The sequence below is a fragment of the Bemisia tabaci genome, chromosome 7, assembly GCF_918797505.1.
Source record: "Bemisia tabaci chromosome 7, PGI_BMITA_v3".
NCBI lineage: Eukaryota > Metazoa > Arthropoda > Insecta > Hemiptera > Aleyrodidae > Bemisia > Bemisia tabaci.
In genome coordinates, this window is record NC_092799.1 from 3517155 (window position 1) to 3539182 (window position 22028).

The following is a 22028-nucleotide window of genomic DNA, read 5'->3' on the forward strand; positions in this document are numbered from 1 at the left end:
CAAAAATAAATCGTCCTCCGGAGAAAAAATCATGCCCCGAGGACGAAAATCGAATGGACGATTTTCGCCCGCGATAAATGATTTATTTTTGATAGGAATACTTAGAAAAGCGAACTCTCGATGTCCCGTACACCTATCGGACCATCTGGTTTGTCAAAGGTTATCAGGGACTCCTGGTTTGAAATGCGAGAGCAAAAATTTTGGGGTTTTTCAATCAAAACCAGAAAGCACAAACTATTTAACCCTAAATTGACACCATAAAGTAAAAAATTGGCCTATCCTTGTCTGACATACTGATTCTTAAAGGGAGGGGACAGAGATGTCCACTACTATACAAGGTCATTAAATAGATGACGCAGAGACTTGGAAACCATGTTTTCCTAAGTAATCATTCCAAAAAAATTCAAATTCCAGGGTCGACTTCTTCAGGGTAGAATTCACTGATCATAGGCGGATCCAGCAATTTGGCATCAATATATATTTCCTCCATTTAAACCTATGTTAAATAATCGATTCTTGTCGAAGCACCTAGACTCTCCGAGAATCGATATATTTCCATAGGTTTAAATGGAGAGAAAGAATGTTACCAATTCGCTGGATCCGCAATGTCACTGATAGGGTTCACGGCGGTCACTAGAGTACCCTAATAGGTAGAGTACGGCCACTTCGGTTTCTGATTGGCTCAGCCATCTTAGGCTGAATGGAGCCTTCTAGGACCCAAAAATGGCGGACCCCAAGTAGCAGTGATCGCGATAAATAGCGATCTTATAGGTTGGTTATCGCGATTATATCGGAGGCAATATATCGAGATATTATCGCACTAAAAATCGCGATTTATGGCGATTTAATCGCAACAAATCGCAATTTGTGGTTCGATAAAATCGCGATCAATTTCTGTCAATAAAATCGAGATTAAATCGCCATTTATCGCGATTTTTATTTCGAAAATATCGCGATAAATTGTCGGGCGATAAAAGCGCGATTTTATGGCGATAAGATCAAGGATATTCGCTCAGATGTTGATGATCCTGGCGATTTTATCGCCAATAAAATCGCAATATATAGCGATTTTTCCGTTGAGAAATGCTACTTGGGACATTTTAAGTATATGTAAATAAAAAATGACTCAAAATGTAGTTTCATTTGCATAACTTAACGAAAAATGTACTCAAATGCACTATTGCGACGTATTCATATAGAGATGTTGCGTTGTCAGTTGCCCGATAATAATCTTTGGGAGGGTTGGCACATGTGGCGTTTGGGTGTCGCAGAACGCCAGGAAGCGTTGTAAAAGCGAATTTTATGTGTGTATGTTTATCTCGCCATTTATTACGCATATTAAGGGGTCTTTTCAAAGTGAAATTTTACGAGGAAACCAATGGAGCCCACTTTTTAAACTTCTACGTTTCATATTAACGAAGATATGAGCTTTTAAAGTTTTCAAATGATGACTGTCATCTCCGATTGACTCGTCCCGTTGTGTGCCGGGTCATTGCCCTGGTAAAAATTGGCGGTAGCAGCTGCGTTTCAAAATACCATAGGAATTCTTATAGCCGGCTAAAGAAGGCAATAGAAAATCATATAGCTGCTTGTAGAAAGCGGATCAAATCATATAGCCGGGCTATACGAAGCGATAAAAAAAGTATACAGCCGGGCTATAGCTCCTATCGCCGGGCTTTACACTTTATCGCCATCGGCTATAAAAGGCTATAAGAAATTGTGTAGAAATTCGTGCGCTTTGGAAATCATTAAGTTTCATACGGAACCACCATAATATTTACAAAACACACATTATATTTTCCTTTAATACATACTTTTTTCATCAATTAAAATGAGAATAATCCATACAGGATGTGCAAACATTTCAAAATCATGAGTTGGAAAACGCTGATTCCGCGAGCTTATTTATTGGAGCCTAACACAGAGCGGAGCGGCGCGCGGCGTGCTGCCAGAGTTGAGCGCGCACTAGCGCCTACAAACCTAACAGGGACACCTCACGCATTGCGCAATGCTTGAAGTATCCCTGTTAGGTTTGTAGGCGCTAATGAGCTTTTCCCACTGGCTACCCGCCCGCCGCGCCGCAGCGTGCCACGCACCACGCGCTTGAAGCAACTATTCACACCAGAGGTATTGCACAGTATCATACGAAATTGAAGGCGCTCCAACATATTGGGAATGGCAGGCATCCCTCAAAAGAACGAGGCGTTCCTCGCAAAATAAATCAAGATACTGCGGCCCAAAAATAGAGCGGTGGTACAAAAACTCAATACGTCCTAGCATCCGTTATTAGTAACATTTAGCATACACTTTATTGCCTGGCTGTTGCTTAATCGCCATCGGCTTTAAAAGGCCATAAGAAATTGTGCATCCGGCTATAGAAGCTATTGAAAATCTTACAGGCGGCTTTAGGTCTATGGTATTTTGGAACACAGATTCTACTGCCAATTTTTACGAGGGTGGCCTAGTATGTTTGACAGACTGGGGGCCGTCCACTAATTACGCAAGGCACTTTTTCCGATTTTTAGACCCCTCTCCCCCTCCTCCCCGTAAGGCACCCGTAAGGCTATCGTGGACCCCCTTCCCCTAAATAATTATGCATAGCTGGCCAAACCCCCTCTTCTATCGTGTAAATGCATAATTTAATGAAAAAATTATGTTGAAACAATTCGGTATTGGTTTAAACATACTAATTGCTGGTAGGAGATCATACGGAAAAAATAACAAATGTATTGAAAAAAAAATAACCAGTCTTTAAATTCAAAAAGTTCAGGAAAAATTACATTTTAACAAAAAAAAACAATAATCGTTTAAAAAAACGAAATTTGGGCTAAGCAGTCTTTAAATTAACAAAATTTGGAAGAAATAAAATCTAAAAAAATAAAATTTTGACAACCTCCTTCTCAATTAATAATAAGCGTTTGGCTCACGCTCAAGGGGTGTTTCTGAGAGTATATTCCTCGGAAAAACCAATAGAACCACTCTTGAGCTTTTTAATTTCGTATTTTCGAAAATATAAGCTCTCAAAGTTTCCATATTTTGTTCGACTTCTTCTATTGACCCGGTCCAGTGTATGGCTTAGCCACTAAATGAGTCTTTTCGGTCCAATATTCTGCCGTGCTACGGAAGAACGCCGTATGAGTCATCAGAAGTTGCCAAATTGCCTTTGATAAAGCACGAATTTCCTGGTAAACTTTTGAATATTTTCCTTCCAATTTTTTACATAATTTTGTTCGCAATTCCGCCTGGGTAAAGTTCCTAAAAATTTCAAGGTAAAATATCAATAACTTTCCTCAAAAATAAACGTTTCATCCAAGGAAATTTGGCAACACGCGAATGTTCATGCTACGTTCTTCCTCAGCACGGCACACAGTGGATCGAGTTGTTTAGAGAGGTTGGACTTGAAATTTTTGACTAAAACTGCAAATTTTGATGTTTATATCGTCACACTTTAAATTCTAATGGGTGTTTCTGGAAGTAAATTTCGCGAGAAAACCAATAGAGCCACTTTAAAGACCTTAAAGTTTTGTATGAGCGGAGTTATAAGCTTTTAAATTTTCCAAATTTTGTCCGACCTTTCTCTTCGGCTCGATCCACCGTGCGGCAGTATTGAGATGGGACTGGGACACTCACCAAAGTGTGTAGGAACCCGCGCCACACATTAAACACATGACACGAGGAGTACTCTTTCCTGAATGGCACCTGCAGAGATGCACGGCGCTTCATTCATGAATCGCATCTGTCCGGCCGGCTGGCCCGTTGGAGAGGGGGCGTTCGCGCCTTCCCCGCGGTCATCGCCGAAACTTTTCGCTAGTCCCAGATTGTGCATTACCCACCTGTTTGCCTATAATTTTTTCTCATTTTCAATCCGTTTTCCCTCCCGCTGCTCCGACGCTTCATACTCGTTATAAAAGCTGAGGGGAGTGCACCGAGGTGGTTACTCCATGTTTGCGCCTTTTCCAACCACGACCACCTACCGCATGAACAGTTATCTTTTTCTGTTTCTCGTCGTTTTACTTGTGAAGCTCCTCTTCGGAAAGTTCAGAGCTCGTGTTCACGCCAACCATTTTTCGTTGTTCACCGCCGGGACTTCGGATTTCTGAAACTATTTTAATTAAGTTCATCTAGAGGTGAGTATTCATTGTCCTTTGGATTTTATTTTTTATTCATTTATTTATTAGTTTTATGAAATTTATCGAGACTCATATCTTCAAGTAGCACTACTGTAATAAATTACAATTAAATGGGAAAATTATTGCTGCTACATCGTAGTGTTGCGTATGTTGCCTATCTGCTGATTGAAGGGGCACCTCGAGTTGGAATTTATAGCAATATAATTGAAATAAGTTGTGATTGTCTTTGCATTGTAAATTGCCTAGCCTTCTGTTACATGCAACTCATCTTATTGATCGATTGAATTTGGTGTCCATTGACCAAATGATGTGGAAATATTGAAATTTTGCGATTTAAAAGTTGCAATTGAATTGTAATAAATCACAATTTTATTTCAATATTTTCATCGCACGGCGCTACTTGGGATAGAGTTTTGAGGCGGCAGAATAAACAATTTGATGGAGTTCAGCGTAAAGGAACCAAGCGACATCAACCCGAAAACTAGAGAATAAGGTTAAAAGTTTTTCAATCTTCGTAGGCATCGATGTCATAAAGAAACATTTTGAGCTTCATTTCCAAACTGGGTGGGTGAGAGCAATAGAGACTTAATCGAAATGCGCAACATCGCATTTCAGGCGTTTCATTTATTTATTCAGGAATGGTCGCAACATTTTTCCAAACAAAAATTCTTGTGGGTTTTTAAGGGCAATTGAGGACTTTGATAAAAGAGCGCATGAGGCTTCCAATGCTGTTGAGGTTGTGCATTATGAGCGGTTTGGAGGACAGGGCGCATAGGTGCAGCTTTTGAAAAAATTTATATATTAATAATTTCAAGTAAAAATAGTCTTAACGCACATTCATTGAAAAGATCGCTCCCAAATTCCAATTTTAAAGCATCGAAATGTCAGTTTGAACTTTCTCCCTGCCATAAGGATCCATGTAATTTTGAAACTTCAAACACACATTTCTCGAAAAAGCTTAAACTGCTCTTATCCCACTTGTCCTCCAAGCCCCTCAAATGGCCCATATCCAAAAGCTCTGCCAGGAATTTTTCCCTGAATCCGCTCCGAATATTTCTTTACTAGTGTGTGGAAGTAAGTCAACTAGAAAATATTTCATTTGCTGCAAATACTTTGAAAAATTGCACAATTTTAACAGCTTTTCAAGCGTCAAGTGTCCCTTTACCAAAAAGTCCTCATTTCACCAAAATTCCTCGCAATTTTTGCCGTAAACCACACACAGGCCTGCTAATAAATAAAATGATAAATTGTCGGTCATGTTAAGAGGATGACGTAAGAGAGGCTGCCAAAAAATATGCTTGATTGGGTTCCTCCTGGGAGGAGATGAAGAGGACGCCAAGTGAAAGGGTGGCGACAGGGGATTTTAAATGAAATTAGGGAGTGCTAACTCCCTGACAGGTTGTCGGAAAACCGAGTTTTGTGGCGGTTAGGTGCCGCATATCGCCAGAGAGTGCCATGAAAGCGACTCTTATGAATGTATGTAAGTTTTCAATTGAAGCTTTGAATAGTTGCAGTGCAATTTAGCTCTTCCAACTGACAACTTCTCATTCGAAATATTTCCTCTACTTCAAATTTTCGATAAGGAAAAAGTATAGGTTCACTTAAGCTCAGAATTAATCGAAACTCGTTTTTCCCCCGGGAGTTGCTCGATTACTTCCCACCTAATTCGATCTGATTGAGATTTCGAGAGGGTTTCCACGCACTGAACCACCACGATGAGATCTTCAACATTCAAATGCTCTGGATCACGAAAAAGGCCGGCTTTTGTAGAGACCTTTTTCAATTTTTTAATGTCAATCGTTTATACCATGTGAGAAAAATTGTTTTTCATGTCTTGCATGGTATTCTAGCGTGGTGCTCAGTCAGCTAGACGTATTTGCGGTAAAAAGAACTATGTTGCACCCAAACTCTGGGCACGAAGTTCCTTTTACCTTAAAAACGTCTAACTATTCTACCGTGCTGAGGAAAAACGCCGTATGAGCAGTCGCATGTTGCCACATTTCCTCTCAGAAAATATTTGTTTTAGTAGAAAGTTAAGAATATTTTCCCTTAAAATTATCAGACTATTTACAGCAAATAACGAACGAAATTCTCTGAAAAATTGGAGGAAAAATGTTTATAAATATTCCCGAAAATTCGTGATTTTTCAAAGGAAATTTGGCAAAGGGCTCACACAGCATTTTTCTTCATGGCCTGGATACATGCTCAAATTTCCGTCAATCTCCGATCAAAATGATGACAAAATGGCGGTCAAATGTGTGCAGGCCGCAAAAATTTGATGGTAGATTGTGCGCACCAGTCACCATTTGATCGGAAGTTTGAGCGTGTATCCAGGCCTTTAGCATGGCAGTGTAGGTCACTGCAATTGGCCCAAATCAGGATCCAAACAAGGTCTCGAAACATTAAAAAAGGACCTCTACCTAGCACGATAAAAACTCATTCAAAATTTGTATGGGCTCTTACGGTGGTTTTTTCCTGGGACTACTTGCATGTAGCATATCACTCCCATGCTATCTTCCACTGCTTGGATAGACAGTGCGAAATATGTAAAATATGCCTCTGAGGTGTTTTTCGGATTCATTGAAAGAACTCGCGAACTTGTAGAGATGATCGGAATGTTCCACTTGAACCGTGAGCTATGTACTTAACTTCGGTTACGTGTAGGTGCGAGCAAAGTTGACAGTGCACATTACCGCCCATTTCCAAGTTGGAAGGCCAGGAGGTAACACACTGCACTTGACTGTTTTCGTGTGTCACCCAACACCTTCCGTCCATAGGTCTCATCACACCTCCGTGAGAAAAATAAATTCGACGGTGTTTTGTAATGGAGTCAAAACTCTACTGTCGCTTGAGCCCCGAGCTTGGCAAGAGTTTTAAAGAGGCAGGGATCGTGGAGGGACTTAAATATGGCTTCGTTTCAAAACAACTCCGTTTAGTCGGATATGCGATCTTTCTGTCCAGCCTGTTTCGTAACACTTGGGTCTTGAAACAGTGACGTACTGTAATCTAGACCGTGGAGTAAAGTATCCAAACCTAATTGCCCAGTTATAATATTATGTGTTTGTTTTTGAGCTCAACAGTGAAATATTACGGGGTCCCTATATTGACAGGATCGCAAATATCTCTGCAAATAAAATTGAGAGAGCACTGTGTGGAACAATTTTTGCAATAAATCTAATATTTTGGATGTAATCTCTGGTGAAAGACTGAACTTTCCAATAAAATTCTGGGGACAGGGTCGTGAATGCGAAAAAGGCGGGGGGGGGGGGGGGGGGCTCGGCCTCTCCTGGCCGAATTTCTCGCCCCCTCTGTCAAATTTTAAGTGTACTGAGCTCTTCCTCATTCGCATCAACCACCCTCCGCCCTTCCACCCCTTAATTTCTATCTCCGTCCAAAGCCCTGACAAAAAAAAGGGTCAAACATTTTCTACTCGCTTCCTTTCGTTTCAAATGCAAGTACAATTTATTTAGTAAGATCGCCGGAAAATAAATGTGTTCCAATTATGGTGTTAGTATACCTTTTTGAACTATCATTTTCATGATTATCTCCATCAGAAAAATTATTTTAAACAAAAAAAGGGAATTTCCAAGTTTCATAATTAAGCAAAGTAAAGTTAATATTTAGAGGAAGACGCAGTGATAACGTTGAAAAAACATATTTCACACTTTTTGAACAGCGATGATCACAATGCTTATGAAGCTGTGAACCAGTGGCGTGGCATGAAATGCGATATATCGATTGTTATTCCATTTAAATCTATGGTAAAGGATCGATAAACAGGGTGTTCTTAGCAAACACCTTAATAATCGATTCTTTACCATACGTTTAAATGGCATAACCATCGATTCATCGCAATTCACGTCACTGTTGTGAACCTCAGAGTAAAGGCACTCGATGCGCTGCAGAAGCGGCATTTCTTTTTGCTGTCTTGCGGTGTCTCAGGATCTCCGTTACCATTTCATCCACTATAATTAGAGCTAATGCACGGAACTCGGTAAGACTTTTACTGAATTTTCTTCATGATTTTACAATGCTGAAAACTAAAAATGTCAGAAAATTCGCCCATTAGTCTCTTGCCTAAAATATAAATTAGCAGTGGATCCTTTGAAACACCGAAACCAAGAAATGCCCCTTCTACACCCTGGTAAAAATTGGCGATAGGAGCTGCGTTTCAAAATACCATAGGAATTCTTATAGCTGGCTAAAGAAGGCAATAGACAATCGTATAGCTGGCTGTAGAAAACGGAGCAAATCATATAGCCAGGCTATACGAAGCGATAAAGAAATATACAGCCGGGCTTTACACTTTATCGCCCTCGGCTATAAAAGGCTATTAGAAATTATGTAGAAATTCGTGCGCTTTGGAAATCATTAAGTTTGATACGGAACCACAATAATATTTACAACACACATTATATTTTCCTTTAATACATATTTTTTTCATCGATTAAAATGAGAATAATCCATACAGGATGTGCAAACATTTTAGAATCATGGGTTGAAAAACGCTGACTCCGCGAGATTATATATTGGAGTCTAACACAGAGCGGAGCGGCGTGCTGCCAGAGTTAAGCGCGCACTAGCGCCTACAAACCTAACAGGGATACTTCTCGCATTGCGCAATGCTTGAAGTATCCCTGTTAGGTTTGTAGGCACTAATGCGCTTTTCGCGCTGGCTACCTGCAAGCAAAGCAACTATTTCACACCAGAGGTATTGCACAGTATCATACGAAATTGAAGACGCTCCAACATATGTATTAGGAATGGCAGGTATCTTTCAAAAGTGCGGAGCTTTCCGCGGAAAATAAATCAAGATACTACGGCCCTAAAATAGAGCGGTAGTCCAAAAACTCAACAAGTCCTAGCATCCGTTATTAGTAACATTTAGCATACACTTTATCGCCTGGCTGTTGCTGAATCGCCATAGATTATAAAAGGCTATAAGAACTTGTGCAGCCGGCTATAGAAGCTATTGAAAATCTTACAGCCGGCTTTAGGTCTATGGTATTTTGGAACACAGATTCTACTGCCAATTTTTACCAGGGGCGCCTATTGCCTCTATCGAGATATTGCATGTGAGAGGGATTTGCGATTTGACTGTCGATTCTTATGTAAAAGTTCGCGAGAAACACGATGGTGCCACTGGTTTTCCCTGTAATCAGCTCCCAAGCTCAAAAAAAGGTCTCAAGTTGAGGGCGTAATGGGGGGGGGGGGAGGATATCCCACGCTATCCGAGTCCACTTCTACATAAAGACAAACTCTCCATGCAAAAATAGGGATCAAATACATTGATAGGATTGCCACTTTATTCGGGAACTCTAAAACTGAATACACGGCAACCCTCCTAATGCATTTGCTCCCTATCTTTGCACGGAGAGTTTGTCTTTATATAGAGGTGGACTCTCAGGATAGCGTGGAATATCCCCTCCATTTTGGCCTCAACGTGAGAGCTTTTTTGGGAGTTGATTTCAGAAAAAACTAGTGGCACCATCGTGTTTTTCGCGAACTTTTACAAAATAATCAACAGTCAAATCACAAATTCCTTACACATGCAACATCTCCATTCTTAAGTAGGTGTTGTTGCCTAACATTTGTAAATGAAGGGCCATTACTCTCCTCCACCTGAACAGCGTATCACACTCTTTGCAGGTATACCCAAGTCAAAGGATGCCTCCCTTCTCGGCAAACCTGGACAGCAATGCTGCAGCTAAACCAGCTCTTCACAATCACGATGAAGACCCTGATAATGGGATGGAGATGAAATCTGCCGATCGGCTGAGATTCACCAATGAAGAAGATCAACCTTTGAGCTTTGCCTCTCACATGGTTTCTGATGTCACGAAGAAAGTCAGCAGTTTACTCTCAACCCTAAAATACGCCGCGCTGCGCCTTTACATTGTTTTTTGGCGTAAGTCAATCAGCTCTCGACTTCCATCTTTCTTGACTTTTAACGGACTCGGTTCAGAGAGAATGACCTACACCAGTCACATATGAAAGAAAAAAAGAAGAAAAAAAAGAGAAAAAAACCCCTTTAAATCGCTAGACATTTTGAGCTAGAAAATAGCCGTGATTTCTCCTTCCAAGAATGCGAAGCTAACGAAAATAAACTTCGAATCTCGACAATTTTTTCAATTCATTTTTTAACTTCAATTCTTGTACAACTTTTGCCAAATTCGAGTAAATTTCAGCAGCATTACTTCGGGAATGGGCCAATTAAAGGAATTGCACCGATTGATCACGGCAAAAATACAAAATACGAATGACAAATTAAATTGCGAGGCTTTATAAATTTTAAGGTTCGTTCATAACTGCTTTTAAGTTCGTCCAACTCGAAAAAAATTTTCTTCCGTATTTTGTACTTTTTTTAGTGGAATATAATTTTAATCCCTCGTAAGGATCCATTTCCAAATCCCTGAGGCTTCCTTGAACCTCCCATAATCACGCTAAACCAAATTGACGTATTTCTACCAAACGAAACTATGTGCATTAAGATATGATCCCTGACATCCATAAGAATATGGCTAACGTAGCAGGGCTCACGTCATAGTGCACAAAGCTCCGTTTGGCAAAAACACGTCGAAATGACGGGCCTCCGAAGGAAAAGAACTGTTTCAGCGACGACGATATTAATACAATTCTAAAACCTCCGTCAAATATTTTCACTCTCTTGAAGAATATGACTTAGTTCTTAAGTCGATAAACGCGTAACTCAAATTAAGACGTTATGAGCCTGCTTTCATGTTATATTTTTTTAAAGGAAAACCGACGAGAAATTGTCTTTGAAATTCTTCACTCATTCCTAAAAACATCAAACAAAATGAACCTTTAGACAAGCCATGAATTAAAGCACAACGGTACGTGTTTCCTCTTCAAAATTCCATGAGGAAGATGAATCACAACAAGCTGTCTGAAAATCAACTCCTAAGCAAAATATTAGTGTTTTCTATTAGCATTGGTTAACTCGCAAAAATACAATTACTTACGTCATTTGTTTAATAGAACTTCCATTTGATCTGTGTTTAAAGACAGTTGGTATCTTGTTCAGGAGTTGATTTCAAAACTTCTCGTTGGGTAAATTTTTTCTAGGTAAGATTTTGAAACGAAAACATGTGACGTTTTCTTCTGCTTCAGAACTTTGTCCGTTGGCCAATTGCAAGAGAACATTTTCTCGTAGTCGTAGAATTCCTCGTAGAAAGTAAAACATAATCGGAGTTTTCAAACGTTGAAATTGAGATACGTCTTGTCGCATTATGCATCTGTATTGCAGTTCTTGACTTTTGGTTTGTTTTTGATTGTAGATGAGTTATCGATGGATCCTCAAGTTCGGCACAGTCCATGGTCACCACCACCTCAGGACGAGGTTAAAATGTCCAAAAATCAAATTTCGATCGTTCGACAAAGGCGAATCTACGCTCTCATCGTCCATGTGGCGGCCCTTGTCGGCCTCTACCACTGCCTCGTGGGCAATGTTCGGCTATTCACAGTCTTGTGGGGTGAGTGCATTTCTCATGACTGAAATATGCACGATATAGAATCGTATTTTGACTATCAAATCTCATAGATGAGTGAATTATTGTAAAATTAATTTGCAGATCACCAAGCTGCTACGTCCAATATTAACTAACGATGTGACAGATAGATTCGTTTTGATGAATAGCGTCTGAGCGGAAAATGAGACTCCCCTTGCTTTGGGGGGTATCCTCTCCGACCCCCCACTCGACATCAGCAAATTGACCCCCCTCCCTCCGACTCACTTTGGATCCGCCACTGAACCAGTGGCACTGGCGCATTTGTTGCTTTTGAATGAAGATGCTGCATGTGTGAGGAATTTGCGATTTGACTATTGATTCTTATGTTAAAGTTCGCAAGAAACACGATAGTGGCACTGGTTTTCCCTGAAATTAACTCTCAAGCTCCAAAAACGCTCTCAAAGTTGAGGCTGTAATGGAGGAGATATCCCACGCTGTCCTGAGAGTCCACGTCTACATCAAGACAAACTCTCCACGCAAAGATAGGGAGCACATACATTAGCAGGGTTGCCGTGTTTTCAGTTTTAGAGTCCTCAAATAAAGTGGCAGCCCTGTCAATGTATTTGCTCCCTATCTTTGCATGGGGAGTTTGTCTTGATAAAGAGATGGACTCTCAGGATAGCGCGGGATATCCCCTCCATTACAGCCTCAACTTTCAGAACGTTTTTCGAGCTTGAGAGTTGATTTCAGGGAAAACCATTGGCACTATCGTGTTTCTTGCGAACTTTTACACAGGATTCAATGATCAAATTGCAAATTCCTCACTCATGCAACATCTTCATTGAGCTGGAAATTGTAGTTTCTAATTGGATTGCATTTTGCAAAAAGGATCCACAAGCATTCCAATGTCGCTAAGATTGTGCAACCTTTTTTCACCTTGCAAATAGAAATTGATCATCTAAAAAAGTTGTATCTTTACTTCCTATAAAGTATGAATTCAAGACGAAAATCACCTTTGTAAATTCAATATTTTTCATGATTTCTGTAATTGTTTGCAAAGGATTTAAGTCATTCAATCCTAGCAACATTGGAATGCTCTTGGTTCCTTTTTGCGAAATGCAATCCAATTATGGCCCTTTTTCCGAGGAACAGTTGGATTGCATTTTGCAAAAAGGAACCACTAGCATTGCAATGATGCTAAGATTGTGCAACTTCATCTTTTGCAATAAAATTGCGGAAATCGTGAAAAACTATGAAATTTAGATGGTAATTTTTGTCTTAAATACAGTTTTTAGCGAGTAAAATAGGAACTATTAATAGATAATCGGGTTTTTCCTCCAAGACAAAAGAAGTTGCACAATCTTAGCAACATTGCAATGCTAGTGGTTCCTTTTTGCAAAATGCAATTCAATTATGGCCCAGTTGAGTCTGGATGATGAATTGAGGATTGGTATTTTGATTTCAGCGTTGGGTCTGGGGGTGGCCTCCTCGACGGCGGTGACGGCCGGGGCGCACCGTCTCTGGTCGCACCACTCCTTCAAGGCCACGTGGCAGCTCCGCGTGATCCTCATGCTCTTCCAGACGATGGCCCTCGAGTTCAGCATCCTCAACTGGGTGACCAACCACCGGGTCCACCACAAGTTCGTCGACACCGACGGCGACCCGCACAACTCCCGCCGCGGCTTCTTCTTCTCCCACATCGGCTGGCTCCTCATCGCCCCCCACCCGGACGTCCTCCGCAACCGCAAGCTCGTCCACACCGCCGACGTCCGCTCCGATTGGGTCGTCCACTTCCAGACCAGGTAACCCAATCCTCAAAAAAAATTTCCAGAGGCGAATTTTCGCGCGAAATATAGGGAAATATAGGCGAATATAGGGAGAGTATGGACATGTCGAAAATTTTGAGGTTAGGTGATGGAGCTCTTAGACCCCAAAATGGTGGACAATCTATAAATTCAAATTATCCAGAGTGATTTATAATCACAATTTTTGGGAACTGTCGTTGGTAAAGCACGTATTTGATTTGGTTTTTGCATAAACTTACTCATTTTTGCGGAAAAATGCTTCCTTATGCATTTTCTAGACCATTTTCGTTTGATATTGTAGTCTAAAGATTGACAGTGACATTTTTACGTTTTCAAAGGTTACCTACCCTTTCCGCTCTAAGTGCTATATATTTCGAGTTGTCCATACTCTCCTTATATAGGTACTCTAATTTTCGCGAGCGAATATCATTCATCCAATGAATTGATAAATGGTGAGTGATGCCGATGATCGGTGAAAGTAGGAGTCAATCAGAGGCCAGGTTTTTTTGTAAATGAAATTAAAGGGGAAAATAAAAAAAATACGAAACACTAAAACGCAGCATATTACAAACACAGCAAATTTGAATTGACAAAACACAACGACAGAAAGAAGTGACGAAACAAAAAATCTAGTGCAAGATGAAGTTTCTGACATCGATTGCATCGAATTAAAAATCGAACTCAAGGCCCGAGGTGAATTCGAAATTTCAAACTGATGGATTTCACCGGTCTCCGGTGAGACCAACGAAGAATTCGAATATCATTTTTAAAAAATGCACAATCGTCAAATATCATACAGAACTTTCAGAGGAAGCGATACTTTCAAGCTAATTCTTCATTACAGAAATGACTTGCTAAGATTATTATTCTAAGAGCTACAATGGGCCTGTTGCATGCAAGAGATACAGCCGTGCGAATAGACTTTTTAGAGGTTAAATGACACGAAAATTACGATGGTCACACTAAAAAAAGTCTGAAATACACTCCTTACTGCGCAATTTGCGTTGTTAGGAACGCGCTTTTTCAAATTTCCCGCGTCTGGGGGCAGTTTTCTAACGGCAACTCGCGGCTATTTCCGGTCAACTAAAACTGACAACATAACCTAAAAATCGGAGCTCGTGATATCGTGAAATGAAATGCAGAAGGATTGCGTTGGATATTTAAAAGTTGATCGATTTCGTTACCACATAAAGCGTACATGGACCACTATATGAGATCACGTTGGGTTTGTAAACAAACTGAAGGAAAAAATAACAACAACAACAACGACTCGGCATCTTCCGGAAATCACCGAGCCCGCCGTTTGCTCGTTTCCGGTGATTAGAAAACTGCCCCCAGACGCGGGAAATTTGAAAAAGCGCGTTCCTAACAACCAAAATTGCGCAGTAAGGAGTGTATTTCAGACTTTTTCAATAAGACCATCGTAATTTTCGTGTCATTTAACCCCTAAAAAATCTATTCGCGCGGCTGTATCTCTTGCATGCAACAGGCCCATTGAGGGGCTTGGAGGACAAGGCGCATAAATTCAGTTTTTGCTATTTCGAGAAATACGTGCTTGAAGTTTCGAAATTAAATGGATCATTATGGCCCCTTGTAAAAATCGGCGATAGGAGCTGCGTTTCATAAAATACCATAGGAATTCATATAGCCGACTAAAGAAGGCAATAGAAAATCATACAGCTAGCTGTAGAAAGCGGAGCAAATCATATAGCCGGGCTATACGAAGCGATAAAAAAAGTATACAGCCGGGCTATAGCTCCTATCGCCGGGCTTTACACTTTATCGCCATCGGCTATAAAAGGCTATAAGAAACTAGGGGGCTACGCCCCCTGGCCGCTACGCGGCCCAACCCCCTGAAGGCGCTCCGCGCCATCAATGGGCCGCTTCGCGGCCCTATTTTTATCCCTGTAGTGTTAGTTTTATTTTTCCCCTAAAAAATTACAATATGATGTATACTTTAATTTTAAACTTTACTTGAAATTACTTCAAAATTAAAAGGACGCGTTTTGGAATGACTGCTTGATGAAATATTGCAATAAAACGATTAGCAATGATAGGCAGACATTAACTATGAATCTATGAATCGGGGATCGAACCCACACCGAGATCAAAGTGGACGCACTCGACGTCTTAGACGACTCGGCCACCGCTCAACGTGAGGTTCCAGATACGAATCTTGTGTAGATAAGTGTAGAGCTGATGCGCAGGCTACACAGCTACTGCGCAACCTCCTTGACCACTGCGCATCCTCCCGCGCATAGCGGTAGCAGTACCGGAGCATTCTGTAAACTCACTCACTTTTATAACGTGATTTTAAAAAAACCTGGATCCTTTTTCCAAAATCTGATTACAGCGGGCTCATCTAGGGCCAATTACCTGTCGATTTACGCAAAAATCATGGAAATCGGCCCGGTAGAACGCTCAAACGAACTATGACAAAAAGTATAAATTTACATTGTTTAAATGGGAGAATTCGCAACTTTACCACGTAATATAAAAAAACCTGGGCCATATTTGAAAATCTGAAAAGAGTTGGCTTATCTAGAAGCAATTGCCCGTCGATAGCCGCAAAAATCATGAAAATCGGCCCGGTAGAACGCTGGAACTAAGCGTTACCAGTTTCGCAAAATTAGGAGGTCTTGGAGCTTATAGTATAGATTGCGTAGAAATTCGTGCGCTTTGGAAATCATTAAGTTTGATACGGAACCACCATAATATTTACTAAACACACATTATATTTTCCTTTAATACATATTTTTTTCATCAATTACAATGAGAATAATCTATACAGGATGTGCAAACATTTTCAAATCATGGGTTGAAAAACGCTGACTCAGCGATATTATACATATATTGGCGCCTATCACAATACATCACAACACAACATACGGGGCGGCGTGCTGCTAGGGTTAAGCGCACACTAGCGCCTACAAACCCAACAGGGATACTTCACGCATTGCGCAATGCTTGAAGTATCCCTGTTAGGTTTGTAGGCGCTAATGCGCTTTTCGCGCTGGCTACCCGAGTGCCGCGCCGCAGCGTGCCACGGCGCTTGAAGCAACTATTTCACATCAGAGGTATTGCACAGTATCATACGAAATTGAAGGCGCTCCGACACATTAGGAATGGCAGGCATCCTTCAAAAGTACGCAGCTTTCCGCACAAAATAAATCAAGATACTACGGCCCAAAAATAGAGCGGTAGTCCAAAAACTCAATAAGTCCTAGCATCCGTGATTAGTAACATTTAGCATACACTTCATCGCCTGGCTGTTGCTTAATCGACATCGGCTATAAAAGGCTATAAGAAATTGTGCAGCCGGCTTCAGAAGCTATTGAAAATCTTACAGCCGGCTTTAGGTCTATGGTATTATTGAACACAGATTCTACTCCCAATTTTTACCAGGGGCGTAAAGTAAGTTCAGACCGACTTTTGGGTGCTTAAAAATTGGAATTTGGGAGCGATTTTTCCACAGAATATGCAGCACGATTAGTTTTATTTGAAATCATAAAAATCTCAACTTCATCAAAAACTGCACTTACGGGACGAGCCTTGTCCTCCAAGCCCCTCATATCCTTTTTCTCTTAGTATACAGTATTTTTCATAGAACCAGCATCCACTCTTCGTCTAAAACATTTTACACTGCTTAAGATGAGTGGTTACATACTTTATCAATTTTTTATCAAATTGAATCACATTTCAGCATCATTGATCGATTCGCATCAAACGTGATTAACCCCTTTCCAGTAGCTCATTCCCGTTACTTGGGTGAAAGTTTTGTTGCTGAACGCGATTTTCCATCGCATCATCAGCTTTCAAAGTGTTGCAGTGATCTGTTCCCCTTTAACGTCATTTTGTCTGTTTCATTTTATTTAATAGATATTATGTGTACTTGAACCTCATCCTCTGCTACCTGATCCCCACTGTAATCCCCTGGTACTTTTGGGCTGAGGACTTTTGGGTGGCTCACTTCGTAGCCGGCCATCTTCGTCAAGTGCTGTTTCTGCACGGAACGTTCACCATCAACAGTCTCGCTCATTTGTGGGGATCGAAACCGTACGATAAGTAAGTAACAGCCTTGATATGTTAACAAACTAACCGCATTTTTTCTCTCTGCTACGATTTATTTTCTCTGTCTTTCAATTAACTTGATGGAGTTGATTTTGTCGGATTATTGGTTTTAATAGAGAAAGAACAAAGTACGTCAATATACATTAATAGTTGGCACGACTTTATCAAGCTTAATATTGAACTTCTAGTAGCATTTCTGTTTTCAGATTAACTATTAACTACCGATTGAAGATGATAGTTTGTGATGAACAAATCGATTGATTTCAATATCATCCTCTTTTCAGGAGAAAATTACAAGCGCCAATTGGATTAAATTTTGCAATAAGAAACCACTATCTCTGGCTCTCCTATAAAAGAACATATCTGCATAGGGAAACCAATGGCATTTACGTTGTTTCTAAAATGGGCCAGAAATAATGGTTCCTTATTGCAAAATGTAATCCAATTGTGCTTTTAGGCATTCTTGATCCCAAACTTCTCAGATTGTCCAATTTTTACGGAAGAACTAATGAAAAGAATCGCTTCAGAATCTTACAAAATTTTTCTCTTGTCTTCAAAGTTAATCCCTGAAATTAATATAAGGATGGTGGAAAATTTTTAAAAAAACAAATTGTAATTCAAAGGAATTGTAATTCCTTATTTCAATATGCGGTCCAAATGTCCCCTGTGATATTGGACAGTATGGATCGCATTTAGCAAAAAGGATCCAGCGCGATTAAAGTGTTGTAAAAATTTTACTTCCTCATAACTATCTAAAAATTCTCTCAGCATTGCACATAGTTTTGGCTTCCCACCATGAATTTGTTAATTTTAAAGAAAAATAATTGTGTAAATTTTCACAGCGTACATATATTCAGTATTTTTTTTAAAAAAAGGAGTTGTCGCACCATTTTGAAAATACTGTAATTGAGCTGGTTTCTTTTTGCTAAATGGATTTAATTTTGCAATAAGGAGCCACCATCTCTGACTCTCTCATAAAAGCACATATCTGCATAGGGAAACCAATGGCATGTATGTTGTTTCTAAAATGGGCCAGAAATAGTGGCTCCTTATTCAAAATGTAATCCAAATGTAATCAATACACGGAGACAATGATGAAGTTAACACATTTTAATGCCGGCTGGCTAAGCTGCATAGAACATGGTAAAATGATTGAAAAAAAATCGAGCTACAAGCCAAAAATAAATTGAACAAATAATATTTCAAACTACACAGAGATGAGAAATAATAAAAAAAACTTACAAGAAACAAAACAAACGTTTAGACCGCCCCTGGTAAAAATTGGCGATTGGAGACAAAACACACATTATATTTTCCTTTAATACATATTTTTTTTCCTTAATGAAAATGAGAATGATCCATACAGGGTGTGCAAACATTTTAAAATCATGGGTTGAAAAACGCTGACTCCGCGAGAATATATATTGGAGCCATATAACACAGAGCGGAGCGGCGTGCTGCCAGAGTTAATCGCGCACTAGCGCCTACAAACCTAACGGGGATACTTCAAGCATTGCGTAATGCTTGAAGTATCCCTGTTAGGTTTGTAGGCGCTAATGCGCTTTTCGCGCTGGCTATACCCGCCCGCCGCGCCGCAGCGTGCCACGGTGCTTGAAGCAACTATTTCACATCAGAGGTATTGCACAGTAAGAAACTGCGGTCTTCTTTAGTTCAACAAGTGGAAACATTTTACCCAAAAAAAACTTTAAAAATACATTAAAAAAAACTACAAAACTATTAGCAAACTAAGTAAAACGAAAATACAAATCTATTCAACTAAATCTCGGAATAAAATCAAAACAAGGCAAAATTCATGAGGAAAGAAGAGTGATAGCAGTGATAAGAAGGAAGTAGGTTTGAAATATTATTTGTTTAATTTATTTTTGGCTTGTGGCTCGATTTTTTTTTTCAATCATTTTAGCATGTTCGATGAAGTAAACCTTGGATAGTGGAATCAAATTTCAAGGTCTGATCGGTTTTTTTCCGCCGGTTCGCAGGAACATCTGCCCGACGGAGAACATGCTCGTGTCGGTGGCATCGATGGGCGACGGGTGGCACAACTACCATCACGTCTTCCCGTGGGACTACAAGAACGCCGAGAAATGGGACTACCGGCTCAACTTCTCAGCAGCTCTGGTGGACGCCTTCGCCAAGCTCGGCTGGGCCTACGACCTCAAGACGGTGCCGGAGCGTATGGTGGCCGAGCGGGTCCTCAAAACAGGAGACGGGAGCCACCCCCTCAGCCAGGCCGCCCACAGCCACCCCACCGGCGAGGACGCAGTCTACGGCTGGAACGATCTGGATATGCCCCAGGAGCACAGGGATATTGCTCTCATCACCCACAAGAAGCAACGATAGTACACCCAACCTCTCCATGCACTTTTTCAGGGACATATGAGGACTTATATGTAACAATGGCGGATGTGAAAAATTACCTTTTCGAAATACATTCAAAAAACTGTTTTGGCATCGAGAAAATTTTGAGAAAATACTTGAGATGTGATCTTTGAGATCTGTTCATTGTGCCAGAGCCAAACATATTCAATATTTGTGTGAACAAAACAGTTTTTTAAGCGTGATTCAAAAAGGTAATTTTTCACATCCGCCATTGTTACAGATAAGGCCTCATATACTGCCGTGCTGAGGGAAAACGCCGCATGAGCCTTCAGGCGTTGCCAGATATCCTTTGATAAAACACGAATTTCCTGGCAAACATATGAATATTTTTCTTCCAATTTTTCATATAATTTGTTCGCAATTTCACCTAAAGTTCCTGAAAATTTCAAGGACAAATATTCATAACTTGCCTCAAAAATTAACATTTTATCGAAGAAAATTTGGCAACTCTCGGATGTTCATACGGCGTTCATCCTTAGTCCGGCAGTATGGACCACATTTTATAATAAGGAACCACTATCTCCGGCTAATCAATAAAAGTGAGAATCTAAGGAGGGAAACTAATGGCACTGCCATTAGTTTCCCTCCATAGATGCTGGCACATGCGGTGTTTCTAAAACTCCAATCAGCAGTTCCTAATTGCAAAATTTGATTCAATCGACGTTCCGCGCAATCAAAGGAATTTTTGTGATAGGACGTAATGATCTAGCTTCCTTCGGACAAATTAAATGAGAAGGGAGATTTTCATGCGTCGCAAAACCGATATTCCTGGTTCGGTACTTTATACCATCAATATTTGTAGTAATTCCTGAATTTCTTCTTTCCTTTGTCTTTCATATTTTTCAATGAACGCGGACTTCAAAAAGTCACAAAAACAAAATTGTCTATGAGCTTCAAGGAAAATTCAATGAAACAACTATGAAAATAGGTTCTCAAAGGGATCATAATGCCTGACCCCTTTTAAAAACACAAAGGGGAAAATTAATTACTTTTGAAATAATTTGCGCAAAATCTTCTGCAAATGTTTGTCCTTTAAACCCTTGGAGACCTACTTTGAAGATAAAATCAGGAATAAGCCTTGTCATAATTTAATTCGAACTGATGGTTACCTCCTTATTTATTTGATTTATGATATTATATTATTATGTATTTATGTTATTTATAATTTAACTTATAATATGTTATATATATGTGAGATCAAAGAATGTAAACAGAGTTCCTGGCCAAGGCTATACGCACGGCTGGGATTTAAATTATGATGTATATAATTTTGTTTATAATTTTTTATTGTAAAATCACATCCGTGGCATATTCTTGCGACGAAGTTTGGAAAAAGGAAAACGAGATATTCTCTTTTCATCAATAAAAGTTTGTACAAAATGAAGTAATGAAACTTACCCACAATAGGTTTCTTTTCTTTCTTCTCACATTTAACCTTTACAATAAAAGCAAATATCTCAGTTTGCAAGGATGCAAAATGTGACTGCTATTTAAAGTTTGTTTTCAATGTCAATTGGATCCAAGCTAATTTTAATTTTTTTCGCGAGAGAAGAGTTTTAATATATTGATTGTGCTGTAAACTATCGACTCTAATTTCTTACTCATGCGATGGTATATTTTGAGCTTTCTGAAAATTTGGAACGCATTTTGCTAAAAATTTTGATGGGGGAAAAATGTCTGGCAGTGTTTAAACTCATACTCTGTGCAGTGGATCATAATCTCCGTGCTGCTGCCTTGCGTCTCAACTGAGAGCTCTGTCTGTGTTGCGATGAAACGGTTACTTTCAGAACATGTAGATAGCGCTTGAGGGTTCTTGGCAGTCCCTCGAGGTATATTAACGTCACACCCTTCCCGCCTGGCGATTGCGTCATAGTAGCTGTTTCGCGTAGGCAGGCCCGCCACAAGGGGGGGGATGCTGGGTCCTTGGTACCGGGGCCCGGGCCCTGGAGGGGCCCGTGACGCAGGTGACAAACCACTACGAATTCATGTGTAACCCTTGTCTCGTAGGGAAAAGTGAAAAAATTACCCTAAAAATTCCGCAAAAGGCGAATAAAGTTTCAAAAACACGCTAGGGCACTATACAATTTTTCTTACTTTTTTAGAGATTTCAAGATTTTGAGTATATGTAGAATGATATTTTTAGTAACTGTGTTTCA

The 22028-nt window shown here is 40.1% G+C and overlaps 1 protein-coding gene across 1 annotated transcript; it reads left to right on the forward strand.

The window, feature by feature from the left end:
* The first annotated feature begins 3869 nt into the window (after positions 1 to 3869).
* Positions 3870 to 21276, forward strand: LOC109037527 (acyl-CoA Delta-9 desaturase). Its single transcript, XM_019052248.2, has 6 exons — positions 3870 to 4127; positions 9780 to 10038; positions 11429 to 11623; positions 13065 to 13401; positions 17284 to 17469; positions 19473 to 21276. Exons 2-6 carry the CDS (start codon positions 9798 to 9800, stop codon positions 19831 to 19833), a joined length of 1320 nt encoding a protein of 439 aa, XP_018907793.2. The 5' UTR covers positions 3870 to 4127; positions 9780 to 9797; the 3' UTR covers positions 19834 to 21276.
* The last annotated feature ends 752 nt before the right edge of the window (positions 21277 to 22028 follow it).